The 23,409-nt window shown below is 41.8% G+C and overlaps 1 protein-coding gene across 1 annotated transcript in view; it reads left to right on the forward strand.

The window, feature by feature from the left end:
* Window positions 1–22,746, forward strand: part of CUNH12orf75 (chromosome unknown C12orf75 homolog) — a 37,525-nt gene extending 14,779 nt beyond the window's left edge. The window contains exons 3-6 of the mRNA XM_029204316.1: window positions 16,753–16,788; window positions 17,611–17,690; window positions 18,947–18,982; window positions 21,900–22,746. Coding sequence (XP_029060149.1) covers window positions 16,753–16,788; window positions 17,611–17,690; window positions 18,947–18,951 — 121 coding nt within the window. The 3' untranslated portion in view covers window positions 18,952–18,982; window positions 21,900–22,746. The remainder of the gene's footprint in view (window positions 1–16,752; window positions 16,789–17,610; window positions 17,691–18,946; window positions 18,983–21,899) is intronic.
* The last annotated feature ends 663 nt before the right edge of the window (window positions 22,747–23,409 follow it).

Below are 23,409 nucleotides of genomic sequence, written 5' to 3' on the forward strand. Positions count from 1 at the left end.
GAGCACAAATTAAGATTATTGTTTGGTTTATAACTAAAGGGCTATTTGAAGAATGGGTTTATTTGTGACTTTTCATTTTAGCATTTCAGTTGCCCTAGCATTTTAACTCAGAGCTTTAAGAAAGGGAAATGTTTAACTCTGTTTCTATACCAGCTTGTGTAGAGATTTCTTCTAATTGCAAGCAAGTGATTATGGGAGAATTAAGCACCTAGCTCCTGTGACTATGCAACATCTTAGAGTTTAGCCCGTGAGGAGGGCCTGGAGCCAAGCATTTACCAAATGCACACTGAATCGTTTTAAAGTCGGTAATTAGACGTTTGAGTGAATGTATATGACCATTCAAGGTAATCAATATTGAGTTGAACTTCAGACCACAGGACCCTTTCAGTGTTTCCGTCATGCCCCTTCTTTGCATCTTCCTACCTCAAATTTAGGTATAGTAAGGACATTGCAGTAGTTCACTATTTAAGAGTGTTTGTGGCACAGGAAACTGTATTCAGTATTCTGTAATAAACCATAATGGAAAAGAATATGAAGAAAATATATAACTCAATCACTTTGCTGTATACCACAAACTAGCACAACATTGTAAATCAACTATACTTCAGTGAAAAAAATAAATAAAAAAAAAATCAGCAGTTCTGGAAAAAAATAATAGAGTGCCATTAGGGAGCTGGACATTGGGATTGGGGGAGGGAGAAGGTGGGGATGGAGAACCCCAAGAACGACAACAACAAAAAGAGTGTTTGCGGTCACTCCATGGATTGTGGAATCAACCTCTGCCCAAGCCACCCCAGTTGGTTTGGATGTCAAGACCGATGGTGCCACACACACACCAAGAGGGTAGGAAAAGATGTATTGCTCACATAAAGAGGCTTTCTGGGGAGAGCAGGGTGGCTCCCGAACTGGTCCATTCAGTCTGAGTGAAGGAAGGGGTGAGCAGCTTTGGTTTTTATTGGGAGTCGGGCTGGGGTGAGGGCTCCGGCGCATGGGCAGAGGAGCGCCTGGCTGTATCTTCCCCGCCAGTACACATGTACGAGTTCCCAGCTTTCTTAAAGGCTTTCACAGCTGGGGCAAACGGAGTGGTGGGCCTTAAAAGCTTTCGTCAAAAGCAGAGTTGGACTTTTTTTTTAAATTATAAAAAGGAATCTGGAGAAGATTAGAATAGGGTTGTAAAGTTTTTTGGGAATTAAATAAGCTTTTTATATGGGACTTTCGGTACAAAGGAGGCAGTATAGAATGCTTCAGTGTCCTGGTTGCAGTGGTTGAGTTTATTACCAAAACGTTTAGCAACAATGTGTTCAGCATCCTTACCTGTTCCTGTTATTGCAGTATCTGGGTCTCTCTTCAGTCTCTCCCTCCCCTTTCTATATGTTGTTGCCAGATGAATCCCCTGCCCTTTTAGGCCCTCCACTCCCAACTTTTGATTAGTCTCCACTGCCCACGGGATTGAGCCCAGAATCCTTTGGGAATAGGAAGGCCCTTTAGGTTTCAGCCTTTAGGGGGAAGGAAACCCTGCAGTTAGAGAGTGAATGAGGCTAAGGACCCAGAGGTGAGCTGAAGTCCTGCTCTGAGACCACTCGCATGGTCTCAAATTGACCTCCTGTTTCCTGTCTTGGCTCCTTGATTTTTTTTGCTGTTCCCTCTGCCTGGAATGGCATTTTCCCCAATTCTGTCTGTGAAAATTCTATCTGTTCTCCTGGGTTTATATCTTATCCTTTATGAGAAGAACTTCCTGGATCTCTCTACTGGATATGTCTTCCTCTTCTGAACTTTTACAGCAGCTTGGACCTGTCTTATGATATGTCATATTGGGCTTATAGTGTTATTTATCTCCTTGTCTTTTCTCCCTTGGGAATTGAGAGAAGTCCCCTCTAGTTAATAGTATCGTGCTGTGGACATAGTGTTTAATAAATGAATTCCATCATTTCTCTTTAAGGAGAGATTGATTTCATGACTTCCTCTTTCTTTCAGAAGGATGGAAATTTCTAAGAAGATTTAGTGATACCTTTGTGGACATTTTGTCAACATTAACTACTGCAGGACATGAGATGCCATTTAACTACTTTCTAAAATCCTGAATTCTCTAGAATTTAAACTTTCTGTGACTTTGTGTACCTCATAGTTTCTATAACTAAAAAGATGTAATTTTACTCAATAAATGACCCTTTAAAAATAAATATGGTAAATTGAATTGGAAAAAATTGAAGAATATTATAGTATTATTTTTCCTTGCACAAAAGGTATATTCAAACCCTTTTTTAAGAAAAAATCAGAAGCTGTAGATTTATAAATCTTGACCATAACATTAGGGGGGTGCTATGAAATTAGGGGGTGCCATGAAAGGAGCTAAGAAATTAAGACAATTTAAACTTATATTATAAAGATTTAAATTTTTTTTGTTTTAAATCTGAAGACACTGATTTCAAGGCAAAAGAAGTGGCCAAACTCACGTAATGGATGCTAAGAGTACAGAACTTCAAATAGGGCAACCACCATAGTGCACAGACCGCGTAAAAGTCTTTGGGGGGGATTACGATTGTTTTTTAGAAGTCAGAAACGTTATGATTACTCCCTTAATATATAATAAAAATCAGTTCTCTAGGGAAGGTTTGGGATTTTTACTATATCTCCACTTACCTGTTTATTTGCCTGTTTTCTATAGGCAAGAAGCCAGGATTTAATAACAAATAAAATGGTATTTCTGCCCTAAAGTAGGTCAGTGGCTACTGGGGACCAAAATACAGTGTGATTTTAAGTGTTAATTATTAAAATAGTTAATTATTAAATAGTCAAAATTTAATGCTTGTCTGGGTCTTGAAGGGTGAGTAGGAGTTTGTGTAGGAAGGAGAAGGATGGCAACCCAGGGCAGGAGAAGGAGCACGAAAGGAGGCATGTGGGTGCAGGAGAGCCCCAGCTCTTCTGGGAAGTCAACCAGTCTGCCCTGAGCCTGTGGTGTAGGCTCAGCAGAGGTGGAAGATGAGGCTGGTGGGCTGGAGCCGGCTTGTGGAGGGCCTTTGGTGCCAGGCCGGTCGTTGTACTTGGTTTTTATATGCATTCAAGAGCCATTCAGAATTTTAAGGTGGGGAATTACATGACTGTGTTTGATCTTTAGGGTGATGACTCCCAAGGCAGTGGGATATGTGAGATGAGGGAGGGGTGGAGGCACAGGGGATTAATGGCGCTGAGGCCACGAGAAGGTTAGACAGCAGACAGGACACTGGAAAGGAGCAGAGGTGGTGTGTTCAAGGCGCACTCGGAAATACAATTGATAAGACCCGTTGAATGACTGAATGGGGAAGTAAAGGAAAGGAAAATCTGAGGCGAAGATGACCCTGTGGTTTCAAACTTGAGCCAAGGGAAGGGATGGCTGATGATCCAAAGAGATCACATGGGCTAAAGGGAGAAGAGAAGCCAGTGCATGTAGAGTGACAGCTACACTGGTCACTTGGTTTCAGTTGGGTGATGTGAGTTCTCTGATGGAGTCAGGGTGAAAGCGAACTTAGGAGTGAGGAAGGGATGCCTGGTCTTTTGTTTTACGACAAAAAGGCAGTAAGGGATAGAAAGATGTTAGTAGCTTAAAGAGGAAGCATATTTTAAGAAATACATTTCTTTTTTTTTTTTGGCCACGCCGTGTGGCTTGTGGGATCTTAGTTCTCCAACCAGGGATTGAAACCCGTGCCCCCTGCAGTGGAAGCGCAGAGCCTTAACCACTGGACCACCAGGGAAGTCCCAAGAAATATATTTGTTATAAAAGGAACACTAAGGAAGTTCAGAAAGTATGGAAAAGCATTTTTTTTTAAAAAAGAAAAAATCAGCTATTATCCTCCCACCAGAGACAATCATCATTAATATTTTACACTGTTTTCTTCCGTTTCTTTGTGATTATTTCTGCCTAGTTATGTGTATGGATGATTTTGTATATTGAAGTCTGTTTTTCTTTTTCTGTTTATTTTTTACATGGAGGAGAGGTAGGTGTGCCCATAGGCAAAAGGGTAGGAGCAAGTTGAGTAAAAAGAGCTGAGGGTAGTTTGGGGAGGTGTTTTCTGTGTGGCTGAGGGAGTTATCAATGTACATAGATTCTACAACATGCAAGAAGGATTAAAAACATAGAAGGGTCCCCTTAGCAACTTGAGATAAGGAGGAAAGCATGGGTGAAGATATATAGAAATTTAATCATCATAAGACAGACCCACATGTATATCAGGGAGTGAGACTTTTTTTTTTTTTTTTTTTGCGGTACGCGGGCCTCTCACTGTTGTGGCCTCTCCCGTTGCGGGGCACAGGCTCCGGACGCGCAGGCTCAGCGGCCATGGCTCACGGGCCCAGCCGCTCCGCGGCATGTGGGATCTTCCTGGACGGGGGCACGAACCCGTGTCCCCTGCATCGGCAGGCGGACTCTCAAGCACTGCGCCACCAGGGAAGCCCGAGACTTTCTTTTTTCTCTCCCTCTCTTTTCAAAAATAAATCACAGTACACTAACATGCAGAACAAAACAAGTAAATTCAACGCGATCACATTTGGCTATTTTCACAAACCTGCGAATCAACCATGCTTTTATTTTTTATTTTTTTTTAACATCTTTATTGGAGTATAATTGCTTTACCATGGTGTGGTAGTTTCTGCTTTATAACAAAGTGAATCAGTTATACATATACATATGTTCCCATATCTCTTCCCTCTTGCGTCTCCCTCCCTTCCACCCTCCCTTTCCCACCCCTCCAGGTGGTCACAAAGCACTGAGCTGATCTCCCTGTGCTATGGGGCTGCTTCCCACTAGCTATCTATTTTACGTTTGGTAGTGTATATATGTCCATGCCACTCTCTCACTTTGTCATAGCTTACCCTTCCCCCTCCCCATATCCTCAAGTCCATTCTCTAGTAGGTCTGTGTCTTTATTCCCGTCTTACCCCTAGCCATGCTTTTATTTTATTTCAGCGAATTATCTTAGCTATTTGGCACAAATAGGTCGTGTTGGGATATTTTTGGTTGGAAATGGCAGAAGCCCAGCTTAAACTGGCCTAAACAAACAAACATAAAGGAATTTATTGGCATGTGTAACGGAAAACTTCCAAGGGTTAAGCCTTAGTCACAGCTGGATCCAGGTGATTGAATGACAGGAAGAAACTCTCTCATCTCTACTTTCCTGTTTTTGGCTCCATGCTAAGGCAGCTTTCCCCCAGTGGTAATGGAGATGGCCAGTTTCTATCTCATCAGCTTAATAATTCCTGTAGAAAAAGAGCTTCTCTTTCCCCGTAGTTTGATCAAAAGTCCTAGGGCTAGGCTTTCCCTGGCTAGGACGTGGGGTCAGGTGCCTCTCCCTGAACCAGTCAGTGGGCCAGGGGAACGTGGGCTCTCATTGGCCAGGCCTGGGTCACGTGCCCACTGCTGCAGCCAATCGGTGTCATTAACCTCACCTAACCATATGGCTAAACAGTGGGAGAGTGGTGATGCTGTTACCAGAATGGGAGAGAATTATAACTGGGCAGGCAGAAGAGAAGCAGCCTCTCCATGTAGGTCACCTTCCATGTTATTTCAAAAAATCTCTTGATTTTTAAGAATACATATATTCTGTATATATGAATTTTCCAAATATATGTTGAATAACAAGTTGACTCAAATTTAATGTCTGCTGTTGAACATGAAAGCTCACGGCCACTCAATTTAAACAAGGTTATTCAAATACTTCTTTCACTTAAAACTTGTAAAGTGATATTTCATTAAGATTTTTTCTGGGTAAAGTAATTTTATTGTTATGGAAGGTGACATCTATAGAGAAAAATATCTTGGAATGAGTTATCATAAAACACGCCGAAGGGACTTCCCTGGCAGTCCAGTGGTTGAGACTTTGCCTTCCAAGGCAGGGGGTGCGGGTTCAATCCCTGGTCGGGGAGCTGAGATCCCGCATGCCCCGAGGCCAAAAAAAACCCCAAAATATAAAGCAGAAGCAATATGGTAACAAATTCAATAAAGACTTTAAAAATGGCCCACATCACAAAAAAAATCTTTAAAAAAACAACAACAACAAAAACATGCTGAAGCTCTTTTTTTTTTTGCGGTACGCGGGCCTCTCACTGTTGTGGCCTCTCCCGTTGTGGAGCACAGGCTCCGGACGCGCAGGCTCAGCGGCCATGGCTCACGGGCCCAGCCGCTCCGCGGCATGTGGGATCTTCCCGGACCGGGGCACGAACCCGTGTCCCCTGCATCGGCAGGCGGACTCTCAACCACTGCGCCACCAGGAAAGCCCAGCTCTGTCTTTTTTAAAACATGAAATTATGTATCTCTAATCTTGAGTTTCCTTGGAATTCTTAATAAATTTCTCGTGTCATATACACCCGTGTCAGCTGAGCCCTCTCCTAATTACAAGCCTGAGGGTATCTGATAGCCTTGTTTCTCCTCTGTGACATGGCAGGCAAGGCTGTCTTCTGAAGTGAGGTAGCACTGAAAAATTCTACCCGTCTTCTGGGGTGGAAGTAGCATTGAAAAAGCATGCATTTTGGAAGCAGACAGACCTCTGTTTAAACTGCTCTCCATCCTTTACTAGCTGTGTGATACTGTGTCTTTAATCTTCTTATCCGTAAAATTGGGATAATAATAACCGTTCAGGGTAACCGTCTTCATCATTATCCTCATCATTCTCAATGTTAATAGCTCATCTTTACTGAGAACTGCATACCATAGAGTGATTTCCGGCACTTAGAGTACATTATCTCATTCAGTACCCCCAACAGGCTGATGAAGACAGCAGTGCTCTTTCATTTTACAGATGAGGAGATGGGACACAGAGAGGTTAAGTAACTGCTTAATGGTTATGATGGTTATTAGTACAGTATATTCAGCTCCTAGGACAATACTTGGTATTATGTGTTGCTATCCTGCTCCCCCATCCTGTCCCCCCGCCCCCTGCCCGTAAATGGTAGCTAGAATTATTAGGTGGTTTAAGGGTTGTTGAAAAGATTTGGCAGTGCCTCTGTTATGAATCCCTGATGGCAGAAGACCCAGTGCGTTGAGGGCCTTGCTGTGATTAGAAATCTCACATTCCCATTGGTTGCTCATCAATACATGGTCAGATTTTCCTTGGTGGGACCCAGTGGAATAAAAGGCAGAGAAGCAATTGAGTGGGTTCATTAAGGGATAGAGAGGGGTTGGTGGTGACCGGCAAGTATGGTTGAAATGCTTGACTGCAAGGCACATGCTAGAGAGAGGGGGAGGGGAAGCCCTAAGGGGCTGATGAATGGGGAGAGCTGGGACTGGAGGCTTCTTGGGAATTGTGGGGAGGGGAGAAAGAAGGATTTTTTTTTTCCCTAAGGAGTGGGATTGTCTACTCTAAAATATCAGAGGTGAAATAATTGCAGGAACTAAGCTCCATGGAGCACTCCTGGGATTAAGTTCTTAGAGCAGCAGTAAAAGTTGCTGGGATAGAGGAAGTCAGCAAAATGTGAAGCAAGAGGTCGTTTAGGTGGTTTTCATGGGATTTAAAATTGTCCAAGGTAGTGACGGTTAGGAAGAAAACCTTTGAGTCAGGGCCAAAATGTTTAGTGCGTCCGGGGCTGTTATGGCAGGGCTGATGCCAATGAGGAGAGTTTTTGAGTGAAAATGAAATTGGCCCCATCTAAAAGAGTGCTTTGGGGAGGTTGGGAGCATTCTGGCTCTGTCTCCTGTTTGGAGACCCTGGGACGAGGGAAAACAACCTGCTTATTCCCAAGGTTTTGAGAAAAGTGATACATCTGGGAAAAGCAAGGTTTCTTAAAGGGGAGAGAACACTCCTGCCTGCTTTGTAGCAAAGGATACTTCTACAGCCAATGTTGAAATAATCCAGCCCTGTGTGCTTCTTAGAAGGAGCACAGAAGAGGGGTAGGGAAATTGCAATTTAATTCTTGATCCATTACCCCATACAAAGAGCAAATGTCACTCATGTTCTCCGGTAGTACATTCTGGAAGAAAGAAAGGGGCCCATCCAAGGAGAGAGACTTAAAGCTAACCGTCCTAAGAAGTTTTGAAATTGTGAAGACATGAATGAGATTACATATAGGTCCTAACAGCCAATGATAAAATGTTAATTCTGTCCAATATCATATGTAATTAAATGCTTGGTAGAATCGATTGGAACCTCCGAGAAAAGGAGGGGTCATCATAAAAACATAGAGAAAATTAAATGATTCCACTTTATCTAGAGGATGGTAGTGTCAAATGGAAGTAAACATTGTCAATTAATAAACTTATTCCAAAAGATGATCATGAATGCTAACTAAAAATAGATCATTGGAGCTACACGCATGATCTCCTGAGGTTTCCGTGTTGAAATTGTACCGTTTACAAATCAAAATAAGTTTGGCCTCTGTGGTGACACTGCAAATATGGAAAAAGAAAAGGCTGCAGCCTGTTTTTCTGCTTTTTAGATCATCGCTAATAAGAATAGCTCTGTATTTAGAACATTTTTGTTGATGAATAAGTGAAAAATAAATCCTTTCTTTGCCACAGAACTATGTCGTTCTGGAAGTCTAGGGCAGTGAGAACGTTCTGAATTTTAAGGCACCTGTAGCCACCGTGCGTGAGGAGGTATTAATTGGGGTGGCTGGCGGCTGCCTGATGTTTATCATCTGTGTTTGTTCCAGAGAATGCACATAATGTGTCCATGCCGTGGTTCCATTATTTTACCTTTGAAACCCTTTTTGTAGGTCACTTGGGACAGCTATTTTATACAACCCAGAAACTAAGCAAATATTGTGACGAAAATACTTTGATTACCATGTGCTACTGAGGAAGAAAAAAAGTAGTGGTTTATATTTGCTATAGTAACTCTGAATAAGGTCTCACTTCATTGAAGTGATCGTTATTGATAGGATGGTAACCAGAGCGGTATAAATGGATTGAAAGGTTTATGTGTTTTGTGTGGAGAGTTAGCTTTAAATAGGTATATGCACGAAATACATTAATGAAGAAAGGACAGGCAGAGGAAAGCCAGCCCGCCCCAAAGAGCAACCACAGACATGGAGCTGGTTTGGAAGTGTCTCACCTTCTGGAACCTTGACTTAAAAGAAGTCAGAGCTTTATGGTTAGAGAGAAATTCAGTGTCTCTGGTTCATTTAGGAGAAGGTCTGCAAAGCTAGTAGGAAGCAGGTGGGTGTGCAGTGACCTAGAGAATCTGGATCAGTATAGATACTCAATCTGAGAAGTGTGAGGAGAGTGCCACGCTGGCTTCAAAGGAAGTAGGCTAGAAGTATTTGGTGGAAACTCTGAGATATAAGAAAGCAGTTTTGAAACCAATGGTTGCTTTTTTTTTTTCTTTTTATGACATCGCCCCAAATAGGGGCAACTTTGGTAAGATAGTGATCACTAAACACTATATCGCTCTGCAAAGGTGTGTCTTTTTTTTTTTTAACATCTTTATTGGAGTATAATTGCTTTACAATGGTGTGTTAGTTTCTGCTTTATAACAAGATGTGTCATTTTTAAACTATCAACTGAGGATTTAGCTTTTCAGCAGTCCCCAAAGTGGGGGGAAATGATGGACTGGTGGTCTACCCTCAATCACACTTGGCTCTGCAAACATTTTTATGAATGCAGTGGCCGAAAATCTGAGTGAGACACTGGGAGCATGTGATCTCACTCTAGGAGATTATCATGAGACTCAGTGGATGGCTTTAACTTGGACACATGCTTTCTCCTCCAACACCTGTCCTGTGATAAAAGAAGCTAAATCTTCGTTAACAAAGAGAGACCCGATGGTAATTAAATGCCCAGTGTATTTTTTAAACCTGGTCCCAAATTGTTAACATATGCTCCATGGTTCTTAGGAAATGTTCTTGTGGTTTAAAAGTTTTTTTTCAAAAGATGTGATGTGACCTTTTGATTAAACAATATCACACTATTACATTTTCTTTCTAAATGTGACATCACTTTCCACAAATTTTCAGATGCTGTATATGCCCAGAAATAAGACACTGTCTTGAGACCAGAGAAAGCAATTTACCAAGAGGCTTTCAGTCATGCTCCCTCTGGAAAAAAACAAGTTTATTACACAAGTTTACTCTGTAGAGTAGTGGCTCATGGGGATTTAAAAATGGAGGAACTAGGCTTCCCTGGTGGCGCAGTGGTTGAGAGTCCGCCTGCCGATGCAGGGGACACGGGTTCGTGCCCCGGTCTGGGAAGATCCCACATGCCGCGGAGCGGCTGGGCCCGTGAGCCATGGCCGCTGAGCCTGCGAGTCCGGAGCCTGTGCTCCGCAACGGGAGAGGCCACAGCAGTGAGAGGCCCGCGTACCACTAAAAAAAAAAAAAAAAAAAAAATGGAGGCACTACTTGCTAAACTTAATCTAGGTCTTTTAGTACCTCTTCGCTACTTTACTCTTTGGACCCAAGAAGTAAGTCTTCCTTCTAAAATGTGTCCTGGGCACGACTGTGAAACGGACCCTGTTTATACCCGAACCCCAGCTCTTAGTTCCAGCCCCTCCCCTGGGGCCCGGCCCCCACTTTCACGTGCCTCTCCCTTCATTGACACTGAGGCACACGTGATGGATAATAGAGAACTTGAATTTGTAACCTAAGCCAGCAGGTAAAGTTAAACTATATTTAAACCTTAGCGTTTCCAGATCCTCGAAGTTATTCGAATGGGTGATCGCTTACACCACTGAGTAAAAAAATGCAGCCTACCTGCCTCTTTACACTCCACCCCCCCTTCACTTACCTGGGGACGCCAGAAGTCGAGGGGGGCCGTGACCTTCTCATCTTGTTGCATTTGCCGTGATATTAAGGCATTAAGACTGTGTTAAGTGGCCGGGCTTTCTCTGTTAGCTGTTTTAGATTCAGTTACACATTGCAGGGGGTAGTCTGTGGCCATTTAGTCCCTGGTTAGATTAGAGACAGCTGTGGTAGCCTCGTCTCTTTCCCATTTCCTCTGTCAAGAGCACTAGACTGGGGGCTAAATTAAAATTGAGGTGAAGCTCATGATGAAGAGCTGACTTTCTCTCCCCATCTTTGCCAGCCAGAAACTTTCTGTTTTCCTGGCAGGGCCTTTGAGAATGGGGTAGACCAGCTGGGTAAGAGGCATGGAATTGGGTCCCCTCGCCTGGGTGATTGCCTTGTTAGGGGGTGCTTGTCCCCCTCAGGACCTACCGCAACCACCCCTTATTGCTACGGGACCCACAAATAGAATCAGATCTCAGGATGCTCCCACGGGACAAGCACAGTGTCTGACCTGGGAAGAAAGAGCTTATATTGCAAAGTAATTGCAGGCTTGTGCATTTTCTTCTACCAGAATCCTCAGGAATATGTATGGAAATGGCTTCTAAGGGTGTGAGACCAAGGAGAAGCAGTGTATGCTGAGACTGAATTTATTGATATTGTTGTATTTAACAGAGATTCCAGATTTAATTTAGGTGCATGGCTAGGACTCTTAACAGTTTAGTCAACTTGGTTGATGAAACTGAACTGAAGGAGCTTATGCTCTCACCAGGGGAGGAGTATGTCAGAACTTCTCTGGTGTGATGGAGAGGAAGGAATCCAAAGGCGTGAAGAGATAGGAAAGCTGGTGTGAATTTCTCAAGTGTGAGCTGCTCCCCACTGCGGAGGAGACCCCCTTCCCTAGGAGACTGAGCAAATTGAGAGACACATAGTGAAGGGAGTACCAAGATGACTGTCCTCTATAACATGGCTATGACAGTTGGGAGATGCTGCCCTTGAGATGGGTTCTTTGTTTCCTTGGGTGTGACGGGATCCCAGAGAAGCAGAGGCCAAGAACTGAACCACCTAAGACAAGGTGGGCACACTCGCCATAACAGACAGCAGGGATGAAGAGGCAGAATGTTTCATCCTGGAAGGAATTTTGATGAGAACTAGTTGATCACAATCTCCCTAGGGATAGATGAGAAGGATGGCCACCTAAGGGTTCATTTTCTCCCTCTGTATATTTTATAAGAGGAAGACTTCTGGTCTGTGAGCCAGAAAGCTAAGCTGAGTCATCACAATGGAAAGGCATAGCCTCTTAACCCAGTTTCCAAACCCAAGTCAGACTCAGAGTAATTAAGGCCACATTCCCTTGAGGGAATTTTAAACACAGCCACATGTATGTACGGTAGATATTTTTTCACATCTTCCCCAAAGGATTTGTGTTCATTTACTAGAGCAACTGTGTGCAGAACAAAAGGAAGTACCTGGACCTTCTAGAGATTTCTAGGCACTGGCTCTGAGTTGCTGTTAACACCTGAGGACCCAAAATGCCATTATGGGTGATCAGTCCATGTGTGGGCTTATAGTGGTCAGGTAAAAAATGGAATTTTGGCTAACCTAAAAATTGCAGTGAGTCCGGTAGTCTGCAGATCCCATACTCTGGTTGTTTCCTCAGTTTGTGAGTTCATAATCAGAGTAGATGTATTTGGCAACTGGAAGAATCCCCACATTGGCTCTCTGACCTGTGAAGGAAGGGCTGTCTTGGTAGGAAGGGTCAAGTAGAAGCCTATGGAATTTCCCTTCTATACCAGAATAATATACAAAAAGGAATACTGCATTCCTGGTGGAGTTGCAGAAATTGGTGCCCTCACCAAAGACTTGAAAAAATGAAGACGCTTCTCATGTCTCCTTTTAACTTGCCTCTTTGGCCCATGTGGAAGGCAGATTTATTTTAGAGAGTGACTTTGGATTCTTGTAAACTTGATGAAATGGTGATTCCAATTTCAGCTGCTGTTCGAGGTGTGGTATCTTTATTGAAAACACTCAACATAGCCCCTAGCTCCTGTTTTGCAACCTTTGGCGAGTACTTTACCTCTGAACTGGTTTGCGAGGATAACAGAAGCAGTTTGCTTTTACCCGGCAAGGCCAACAGTATACCATCACAGTGTTGCCATTCATCCTCTATTCGGCAGTATCTTGATGTTACTGATGTCCCACAGCACGTCATACTGGTCCAATACACTGATGACATAGTAATTGGGCCTGATAAACAGGAAATAACAGGTACTTTAAATGCTTTAGTGAGACACGTTCAATGCAGGGCTGGGAGGTAAACCCTACTCTTGCTACCAAGTAATGTGTCAGTTCGTGTCCAGTCAGGGTAAAGGAAACCACATTAAATATTTTAGCAGAGAGAAATTACTATTAGGCATTGGTTAAACAGGTCATGGAGGATTGAGGATGTAAGAAGGGAAGGCTGAGGTCGTAGGGAGAGTTATAACAGGAAGTGGCTACTGTTCCCAGGGCAGGAGTGACAAAGGAAGGAAGTTGGGGTTATTGGAATCTAGGACCTGGAAGAGGAGCATTTCTCTGGGGCTGGGACACTGACTTCTGGAGAGAGGGCACTGCCAGGCTGGTGTAATCGCAGCTGAATGTTGTAATCCAGCAGTAACCACAGCTGGAGGCCACATAGTAGCCACTGCCCACCCACTTGCGCTGTAGTGACCCGAAAAGGAGTGTTAACAGGGCCTGTCCTGGAAACTGGAACCAGCTGCTGGCGTGCTGTAGGCTGGAGCAGCACGCAGAGCTAGAAGGAGCAGCCCTTTCCCCTCTTTTTGCATTTTATGTCTCTTGAGCATCCCATTTGGTAGAACCTAGCAGAGAGCCGGGCGGCAAGGGAGGATGTTTCTCAGAGTCCTCGCCCCTGCGTTGCAGAACGTGGGGAGGGTGAGTCCAGCACAGTTTCCCTGGCCAGAGCAGATTTTGTGTTGCTAGGCCACGTAGTTGTTTCCAGTTGTCGACCCCTTGGTAATTTGTGCTGGCTTTCCTTCCCCTTATTGACATCAGCCTCCATGGTGGTGCAATTGGGACCGGAGCGGGGGGAGCAGGGAGGGAAACTGGTGAAAGTTACCTTTCACTTTTTGTTTTTAGGTGATTTGATTGATGGTATCTGGTCCCTTGCCTCCTATAACCCCGTGTTTTGGTTCCCTTGGTAGAAGCCTTATTCTCAAGGTTTCTTCCCTATTTATGGTAGATTCAGGGGTGTTCTCGTCCCTGAATCCCTTCATTCACACTTCCCGTTTTCAGTGCCTCTGCCTGTAGGCACCTGGGCATTGACTCCTGCACCGTGCTTCAGAACTATTATTTAGAAGTGGATTGCTACACTAGGAGATTTCTCCTGGTTGAGGTATGTCCACTTGCTTCTTGTCTAAAGGAGCAAGTGTACGGGTAGGCTGAGTTTGTGGAGATATTTGGACCAATTAACTCCCGAGCAGTGTGGTCTGGCCTTTTCCAGCTCATCTAATGTGAATCGGCCTCTTTTTCACTTTGTCGTTTCCAGCATGGACTAATTCAATCTTCAGTCTCTGTTTTCTAAGGGAAGACTCCAGGGTGAAGTCATCTCCTTCTTTGTCTTTAGTACCAGCAGAAAATAGGGCCATGATGTCCGTGATCGAGGGTCCTCCAGACTCTGTCCGCGGCTGCTGTTCTCGCCAAGGCGGAGTCCGTGTGGCTTTCTGTCCTGCACTTCCTCCCCACTTCCTTCCCTGCTTTAGGAACAAGTCTTGTGATCCGTCAGCAATCACAGCTGCAGGCTGCACAATGGCCACTGCCCTTCCACTAAAGCTGTCGTGACCAGAAAAGAAAAATAATCAAGTCCCTCATGAAAAACAGTGGCTCATCCAAGGACTCCATGGTGGGGGGTGATCTGGCCCGAGCGCAATTCCTAGCCCGATGCTCTGGATTGGCAGCGTCGAAGAAGGACCACAGGCTATGTTCATTACTTTAGAAACTGAACGGAAATCTGCATGTGCCTACAACGAGGCTGCACAGGCTCTACATTAGCAAAATATAAGATTTATTTGCCTTGGATTCGAATTACACAAACACCCTGTGGGAACAATCCCATGCACATCAGAGGCTCCCTTTGGCACTTGTGTGTCTAAGAAAATTATCAGCAAGTGAGATAGTAAGGCCAGTTGATACCAAAATCTTTCAAAATATGTTCTGTGAGGGGAAACAAGTACAGTGATTTAAAGTGGTGCACAGGTGGGGCAGCCCAGGTGTTCGGACAGCCAGGCCATTACTCAAAACCTAAAACAGTTGGGTTTTAGGGCACTGAATAATTTATGAGAGATAATAGATTAAAAATAATTCACTATTTTTTTACATTAGGGGAAGTTAAATATATTTTAAAACACTGAATAAATCCTTAAGATGGATTAGGCAAAAGGGGAAAGATTTAAAATACACAGATATGTCATTGGATATGAAAAGAATATCTGTGAGAAAAAACGAGACATTGTATATGTCCAAATCTGCCAGTTTCAGCTTCACAAACAATTTCATTATAATGTTGGCCATTCAGAACCAGAGTAAACAGTTCTGATGATCTTGAACGAGTTTGTCACCATCATTTTTCCTAGTATCTGTACTAATGGGTTATAAATCCATTTTAATTAAAACTGGTAAACAGCACCTGAAAGTGTTAATACCACTTCAATAAGCATAGCACCAGTTCTAATACAGTATGACTTTGACACCTTTGAATTAAAAAACGATCCAACTTTAGCAAGAGATAACTGAAGTTGATAATTAAAAGTGGGTTATGGGCTCAATTTGGACAAATTAGATTGCAGGGTGGCTTTTGCCCTCTATTGGAGTATTTTCTGTGTGCATGGCCAGTGTTTAACAGATAATTTCCAAATCTCCACTTCCTTTCTCTATAGACTTCTGATTTATGGGCTGTTGCAATGAAGCAAAATCTCATGTACATATATACATTCACAGCTTTTAAATGTGTGAAACCATGATATGACAATCCCAGCAGTTAAAAGATTCAGTGAAGCTGTTTAGATGTTTTCAGTCTGCTTTCTTCTTAACTGAAGCCCCTTATAATTACAAGTTGAGTTCAGCGAGATACATTTGAACCTTGTTTTTTTTTCTTTCAGAAAAATAACTAATGTATGCTAGCTAGTACTTCAAGGTAAACTTCCTGATCTAAAAATACGCCAATGAATTCTAGTAGAATATGGATTCCTCTTATTCAAGGAAAGATACTGTGCATTTTAAAGTAGTGATTCCCTCTAGAAATTTCCTTTGAACATTTCCCTCTTTGCAGTAGATCATGTATAAAATGGCTGTTTTTTTTTAGATAAAAGAAAGTTAAATTGACTTTAACTCTTTTTGCACTAAGGAAATCTTTCATACCTAGAACTGTGCTGCTGAACTGGCATAAGAGACACAAACTCATAGTGTGTTAGGACTAGAAGGGACCTTGGGCGTCATCTGGTCGACCCCGTTATTTTACAGATGAGATACAGGCTGGCAACTTGCCCACAGCCTGTCACACAGGGAGCGGATGGCACAGCCAGACAAGAACCCAGGCTTCCTGACACCCAATTTATGTGCTCTTTCCAGTATTGGCTGCCCTCAGGTTTTTTGTTTTTGTTTTTTGTCCCTCGAATTAGTGTTTTCTGGTTTTTTAATTAAAATTTTTTTAATTGAAGTATAGTTGATTTACAGTCTTGTGCCTATCTCTGCTGTACAGCAAAGTGACTCAGTTATGCACATATGGACATTCTTTTCTTTATATTCTTTTCCATTATGGTTACCTCAGTGTTTGATCTTGTTCAGCAATTGGACTTATTGGCATTTGATGGATTTGCGGTTTTTGGTAAGTAGAAAACTGCCAATTTCTTAGTGTATAAATGATTGAGGTGAAGAGAGAATCCTGTGTTACAGAAATACTCGATGGAAGAACTTGAAATAAAATTGGCTTTAACTCGTCAGTCCCTCTTTTCTCAGAGCCAAAAATGAAGTCTCTGTGTAACCCAACAGCTCATAGCAAATGTTTTTGACCTTTTAGAACAGAAGAATCAATAACAGAAGATGACAAGAGGAGGTATGTTTGGTGTTGAAGCTACCTTTAATTTGAATAATTTTGGTCCCACCTCATGGATTTAATTTAACATGAATTAATTTAACTCATGCATTTAATCGACCACTGTAGCACATTGCCAGTAATACAGATTCCACCAGGAAAACTTTTGGCACAGAGAATACAGGTAGGAGCATGCAGTGTGATAAATATCTTGCCCAGGGACCATAATCTTTGCTTCTTCCAAACAAGCTTGGTTTGTCCTGTGCACACGGCTTGTGCTAGTTTCCATTTTGTGGCCTTTGGATGTGCTGTTCTCTAAAATTGGATGATATCTCTTCCTTCCTTCCGCCTTCTCCGTCCTTCCATCCTCTGATTAGCAGAACTCCACTCTCATTACTCCTTATCTCTCTCTCTTCCTCCTCACTTTATACCTACCTACAGCTAAAGTGTTTTTGTGTGTCCATAGCACCTCATACCACATTGACCACTCTGAATTCTTGATAAATGTTGACTGATTAACTGTAACATGTCACGCTACTGATATTTATTACTCTACTAAATTGTAAAAATCCTAACTTCTCTTCTTTTTCACTGCAAGTAAAATATCTAAAAATTCTACTACACAGCTTTCTTTTTTTTATATATAGCTTCTTTTTTTTAACATAGAAAAACAATGATCTCTCCAAGGGCAATAATATTCTGAATTCTACTTTTGAAAAGTCATGAGTTATTTTAACCATTCTATAATTATTTGAAGGGCCCCATGCTCGCATCATTTTCTGCAAATGTTTAGTAACCACGTAGTTTGGTCTGATTTTTCTATCTCTGCTTCTTTTCATCAAGAAACTATGGAGGGGTGTATGTTGGTCTCCCATCTGAAGCTGTCAATATGGTGTCCAATCAAACAAAGACTGTGCGAAAAAGTAAGTAAAACCATGTGATGTTTACTCTCTCTACATGTTTATTTTTTTTTGTTTTGTGAAAAACGTATGAAATGTATATTTCAGCTTGCCTGTCTCACCCTACATATTTCTGACTTGCAATGAACTGTGTATAAGAGCCATAGCTGGGACTTCCCTGGCAGTCCAGTGGTTAAGACCCTGTGCTTCCACTGCAGGGGGCGTAGGTTTGACCCCTGGTCGGGGAACTAAGATTCCGCATGCCGCTCGGTGCGGCCTTAAAAAAAAAAACCAAAAAATCCATATCTGCTCATTGTAATCATTTGTTGAAATTGCCACCCACATGATGAGAGTAATTCCAGAGCCAAATTTAGCTTCTGTTTGTCATTATGCTCCATGGATATTTTAAATTTCTTGTTAATTTCAGTGATGATCAGTGTGAAAATGAAAGCAAACATTTCAGTAAGTTTATGGAGTTTTTGTAGAACATAAAGGTACTTTTTCTGAGTTTTAGTCGTTAGTAATTGCAGGGCTAATGAAGTTCTTTTGATAATAGGTACGATTGCAGCCTTGTAGATAGCTTCTTGCTTAAGTAAATTTTTTTTTAAATTTATTTTTATTTATATTATTTATTTTTGGCTGTGTCGGGTCCTCTTTGCTGTGCACGGGCCTTCTCTAGTTGCGGCGAGCAGGGGCTACTCTTCATTGCAGTGCTCGGGCTTCTCGTTGCGGTGGCTTCTCTTGTTGCGGAACACGGGCTCTAGGTGCATGGGCTTCAGTAGTTGTGGCACATGGGCTCAGTAGTTGTAGCCCTTGGGTTCTAGAGCACAGGCTCAGTAGTTGTGGCGCACAGGCTTGGTTGCTCCGTGGCATGTGGGATCTTCCTGAACCAGGGCTTGAACCTGTGTCCCCTGCATTGGCAGGCGGATTCCTAACCACTCCGCCACCAGGGAAGTCCCTTAAGTAAATTTTTAAGTGTGGCTCGTGGTGAAGAATGCTGATTTACTAATCACTGTACAGTTGTCTGATAATATGGTTTTAAAGAACTATTAATATGTACACATAAAATTACATATATGTAATATTTGATTTAATTTGTACACAAGCCTTTATTATTTCTTAACGTACTATGGTTATTTGTTCCTCATTGTTTTTTCTCTACTCGATGATTTAGACTAGCAAATACATATATGTCACAACTATTTGTAGTTTTGTAGGAAACTGGAATATATTCTTTATAACTGAACATTTAACTTTTCTTAATTTTCTCTTTTTTTAAGATTAGAAGAAAGTAATATCATGACAATAATCAAGAGGTACTGTATATTTTTCTAAATAATTCTATATATTTAGCCTGGATGAATGAACTGTAGATATTAATGCTCTATATTTCTAAGAAATCTTGAACTTGAGTATGAGGAGGGGTCTCATCTTGTGGTTAAATCTATGGAACCCAATATATTTTATTGTAAAGAGGTCTTTAATGACTAGATCAATTTTCTTTGCAGTTACTTTTTTTTCATTAATATTTTTTCAAATGTAACTTAATTCATTTAATAAGAACAAGCTGTTTGCCTATACTACCAGGGTTTCACTCTTCATTGCCAAAATCTTTGAGGGGCTAGGACCTTGGAAGTGACAGACAAGGAGAGACTAGAGAGGTTGGGAATTAGATTAGGATCAATATTAAATGTTTGGCAATAGTCAGGGGTAGTTGATATACAGAGAGAAGACGTACCAGTACCAAAACTCCAGTAGAGATAGGCAATTGTCAGTGTGCAAAGATGCAGTTTTTCAGGAAGGAATAGTAAAATCATAGACCAAGTTTAAAAGATGAAGCACTGTGGATCTGGTGAAGAGCTTGGAGTTAGAATTATAAGACAAACAAGAACAAGGACAGAAGAAAAATAGCTTTCATTTATTAACTACTGTCTGGGTACTAGTCTCTAGAAGCTACTGAGCAGCATTTCCATTGAGGAGAAGAGTTTCTGTTTACCTGGACCAAAATGCGTGCAATGCTTAGATCCCCACTGTCTTTCAGTCTTGCTGAATGACATCCCACTTCTTTTGAACATCCAGTGATCAGGAATGCTCTGTCTCCTGAGATAGCCCATTCTCTTTTGGGTGTCAAACAACCCTGGATTTGAATTCAGGCTCTTTCACTTTCTAGCTGGGCAAGTTCCTTCCCCTGATGCTTATTGAAGGGTTTGTGTTAGGATTAAATGTGAAGTAAATGGTAGCTTCTGCTATAATTGTCATTGTCATCATCACCATCAATATCATCATCACTGTACCATCATCCTTTTTTGTAACCAGAATCCAGCCATTGGTAGATCAGAAGCAAGACTGATTTGATATTGAACCAGCTTCTGGCTGAGGGCCAGTACTGATGCTGGTGTCTGGGATGGGATGGGTTGCAGAATAAGCTCACAGGTGGAGACAAATAAGCTTTCCTACTGGAGAAAAGGGACATGGAAGCTGTAACTGGTTTCTTCTGGACAAGAAATACAACAGTATTGGGCAGCTGCTTTTTCAAAGACCCTCTCATCAAGGCTGCAGCATTATGGAGCATTATTCCCTAGTGCCCATAACCGCGTTAGGGTGTTGAGCTTCTCTTTAGGAACTTGCTGGAGATTTTCTATTTCTAGTATTTTTAACAGAGTTCTAACTCTCATGTAGATTTCTAAGTTCCCTGCTAGTTTTCCCTGATGCAGCAGTAGTTTTACTATTTGCATCAAATAGAAAAGATAATCTAGTTGAAAGTAAACATATATTAGTGTTTACCCTCCTGAAAACAGGGTGTATTTCAAAAAGCATCTGAATAGCGTGGGAAGAAGTGCTGTGTAGATAGATATCTGGAGACTCGGTAGCTCTGCTGTTAACACAGGACCTTAGATGAATCCCTTACCTTCTCCCAGCTTCACCCAATTTCAGTTTTTACATGACAGAGTTACACAAGATGATTGTCCAGCTTTGTATATGGATCTAAAATTTCCTGATAACAGTTGAGCACTATTGCTGGTTAGTCGGTCCACATAACATTAGACAGCTAGGTAGAATATTTCCCTACTGCTCGTGGCTATCAATATAAAAATAAAAGCTATTTTATTGCCGTCTCTCTCTCTCAATTTCTGCCATTCTTTACCTCTATTGCTAAACAATCCATTTGCCTCTTTTGAATTATCTGAAAAGTTTTCTAAGTTAATAGGCTGTCCATTTACTCAATTGCTAAGCGCCCATTGTGGTACTTATCTGTGAGGCATCTGGATGCATGGCATCTGAGCTTAAATTATTGGGCAGAAACCCTGATGAGAAGAGACATTTTATGGAAAAGATTGGAGACACTTTTTTTTTTTTGACCTAACATATAAAACCTCTCTAGAAATAAAGCCACTGAACTCACTCAGTGACCCAACTTCAAAGTTGATTTGGTAAGTTTTTTTTTTTTTTTTTTTTGTGGTACGCGGGCCTCTCACTGTTGTGGCCTCTCCCATTGCGGAGCACAGGCTCTGGACGCGCAGGCTCAGCGGCCATGGCTCACGGGCCCAGCCGCTCCGCGGCACATGGGATCCTCCCGGACCGGGGCACGAACCCTCGTCCCCTGCATCGGCAGGCGGACTCTCAACCACTGCGCCACCAGGGAAGCCCTGATTTGGTTACTTTTTGAAGCAAATTGAGGAATGATTTCAGAATCAAAGTTACTTATATCACGATACAAATGTGTAGTTTCTTCCCTAGATGACCCAAGGGTGAAAGTTATGCCCATTTAGGTATACGGAGTGCTGCCAGCACAGTGATGCTTCTCAAATGCCAGTGGATGGGCTCGCTGCATCAGATCCCCTGGGGGAGCTCGAGGTGAAGTGGATGGCTCGCCCCTCTTCCCAAGAGGGTCTGACCAAACAAGGAAGGGATAGACTGTGGCTGAGCAGTTGGTATCTCTGTGAGGTTGCCGTGCAGGTTGGTTCAGGCATCCCCCTGTTGTATTTTGGTTATAAGTTTAGAAGTCTCTCTCTCCACCTGACTTGGTCTCTTCATATAACTATCATCAGTGTTTCACACCGTGCTGGCCACATATTCAGTCTCAAATCAGTACCGGACAGATGTTGAACATGTGTTTTACTGAAAAGAAAATCAGTAAATAATTTGCAGGCTTAACGCTGATATGTTTTTATCTAAGTGGTGCCTTTTCACGCTTGCTAACTCTTTTCCCTTTTTTGTTTGTTGCCTTCATAGCCTGCTCATCAAGATCTGGATGGAATTTTTGCTTTGTGGGATTTTGTAACGTGCACAGACATTTCCAAGGAAATTCTAAGCAGTCGCCCCCCACCGCCCCAAATTCTTAGTTTATAGTTAAAACCATGGTACATATTGAATGTTGTGGTACTAGAAAGGAATTGGTTAAACAACACATGTATATGGAACTATATTTGATCCACCTGCGGAAGACAAGCTTACAAAGGGTTCTTGCCCAGCTGGCTGCTGTGTCCCAGCTGCGTCCTCACCCTGGCCATCCCCACAGCTCATGAAGATCGTGTCTTTTCACTGATACGTTTTTGATAGTTTTTATATAATAAAATCCTTCATCTGTTTATAACTTACAATAATAAGGCACTATCGATGAATTACCCAAAGTAATATATTTGTCTATCTTTCACTATTTCTACTTCATGTTAATTTTTAGCTGTAAAATTGATTCTTACTGTTATCTCTTTCCTTTTTTACTATTTGGTTTTCAGCTTTATTTAAATATCAGAGGAGTTTCTTTATTGAGAACAGTGTACTACATGGCAGTACTTAAACTGTTGAGGTTTGCATGCCGTATGTACATTTTGATTAATTTCCTATTTTCTTTAGTCAAAGGCTTAGGTAACTACAAATACTTCATAGCCATTGAGTCTCCCATTCTACCTGTGTGTGATCAGAGCATCTCATCATGTTAATTCTACACTGTTTTCAAGGACTTGTCACTGATGTTAGTTGGATATTTGATAGTGATCATGTGTATCCACTTAGTACTGAAATGTAAATCACTCCATTTACCAGTGTATTTCAACAATTAAAACATTTGTATCCCTCTTTACCTGGATTTCTTCATTATTTTTCAAAAGAGCACTTTCAAATAAGTCACACATTGTGATGTATAGATATAATATATCAGTATAAAAATAAAAATGTATAAATAGATTACTATGAAAAACCAAAATTTTTCACAAGAAGAAAAGCATTATTTTATATATTTGGTCCATACAACTGTCATAGGGACATCATATGTATTTTTTTTAACATCTTTACTGGAGTATAATTGCTTTACAATGTTGTGTTCGTTTCTGCTGTACAACCAAGTGAATCAGCTATATGTATACATATATCCCCATAGCCCCTCCCTCTTGAGCCTCCCTCCACCCTCCCTCTCCCATCCCTCTAGAGGGACGTCCAATTGATCTGAAAAATAAAGCTGAAGATTAGAGTCACTGAGAAATGATTACGATACACCTACTCCTGTCCCATATCCACATGTCCCTAATGGAATTTAGGTGAAACATCAGCAGTTTATCCCATTAGAGATTCACTTTTTGAAAACTTTTAATTTTGAAATAACTTTAGATTTACAGAGGAGTATAAGGATGGTACAGAGAGTTCCTATATGCCTTCATTTTTTAAAACATTAATTTTTATTGGAGTATAGTTGATTTACAATGTTGTGTTAGTTTCTGCTGTACAGCAAAGTGAATCAGTTCTACGT

Source organism: Monodon monoceros, unplaced genomic scaffold, assembly GCF_005190385.1.
Source record: "Monodon monoceros isolate NGI ecotype Baffin Bay Population unplaced genomic scaffold, NGI_Narwhal_1 Super_Scaffold_6, whole genome shotgun sequence".
NCBI lineage: Eukaryota > Metazoa > Chordata > Mammalia > Artiodactyla > Monodontidae > Monodon > Monodon monoceros.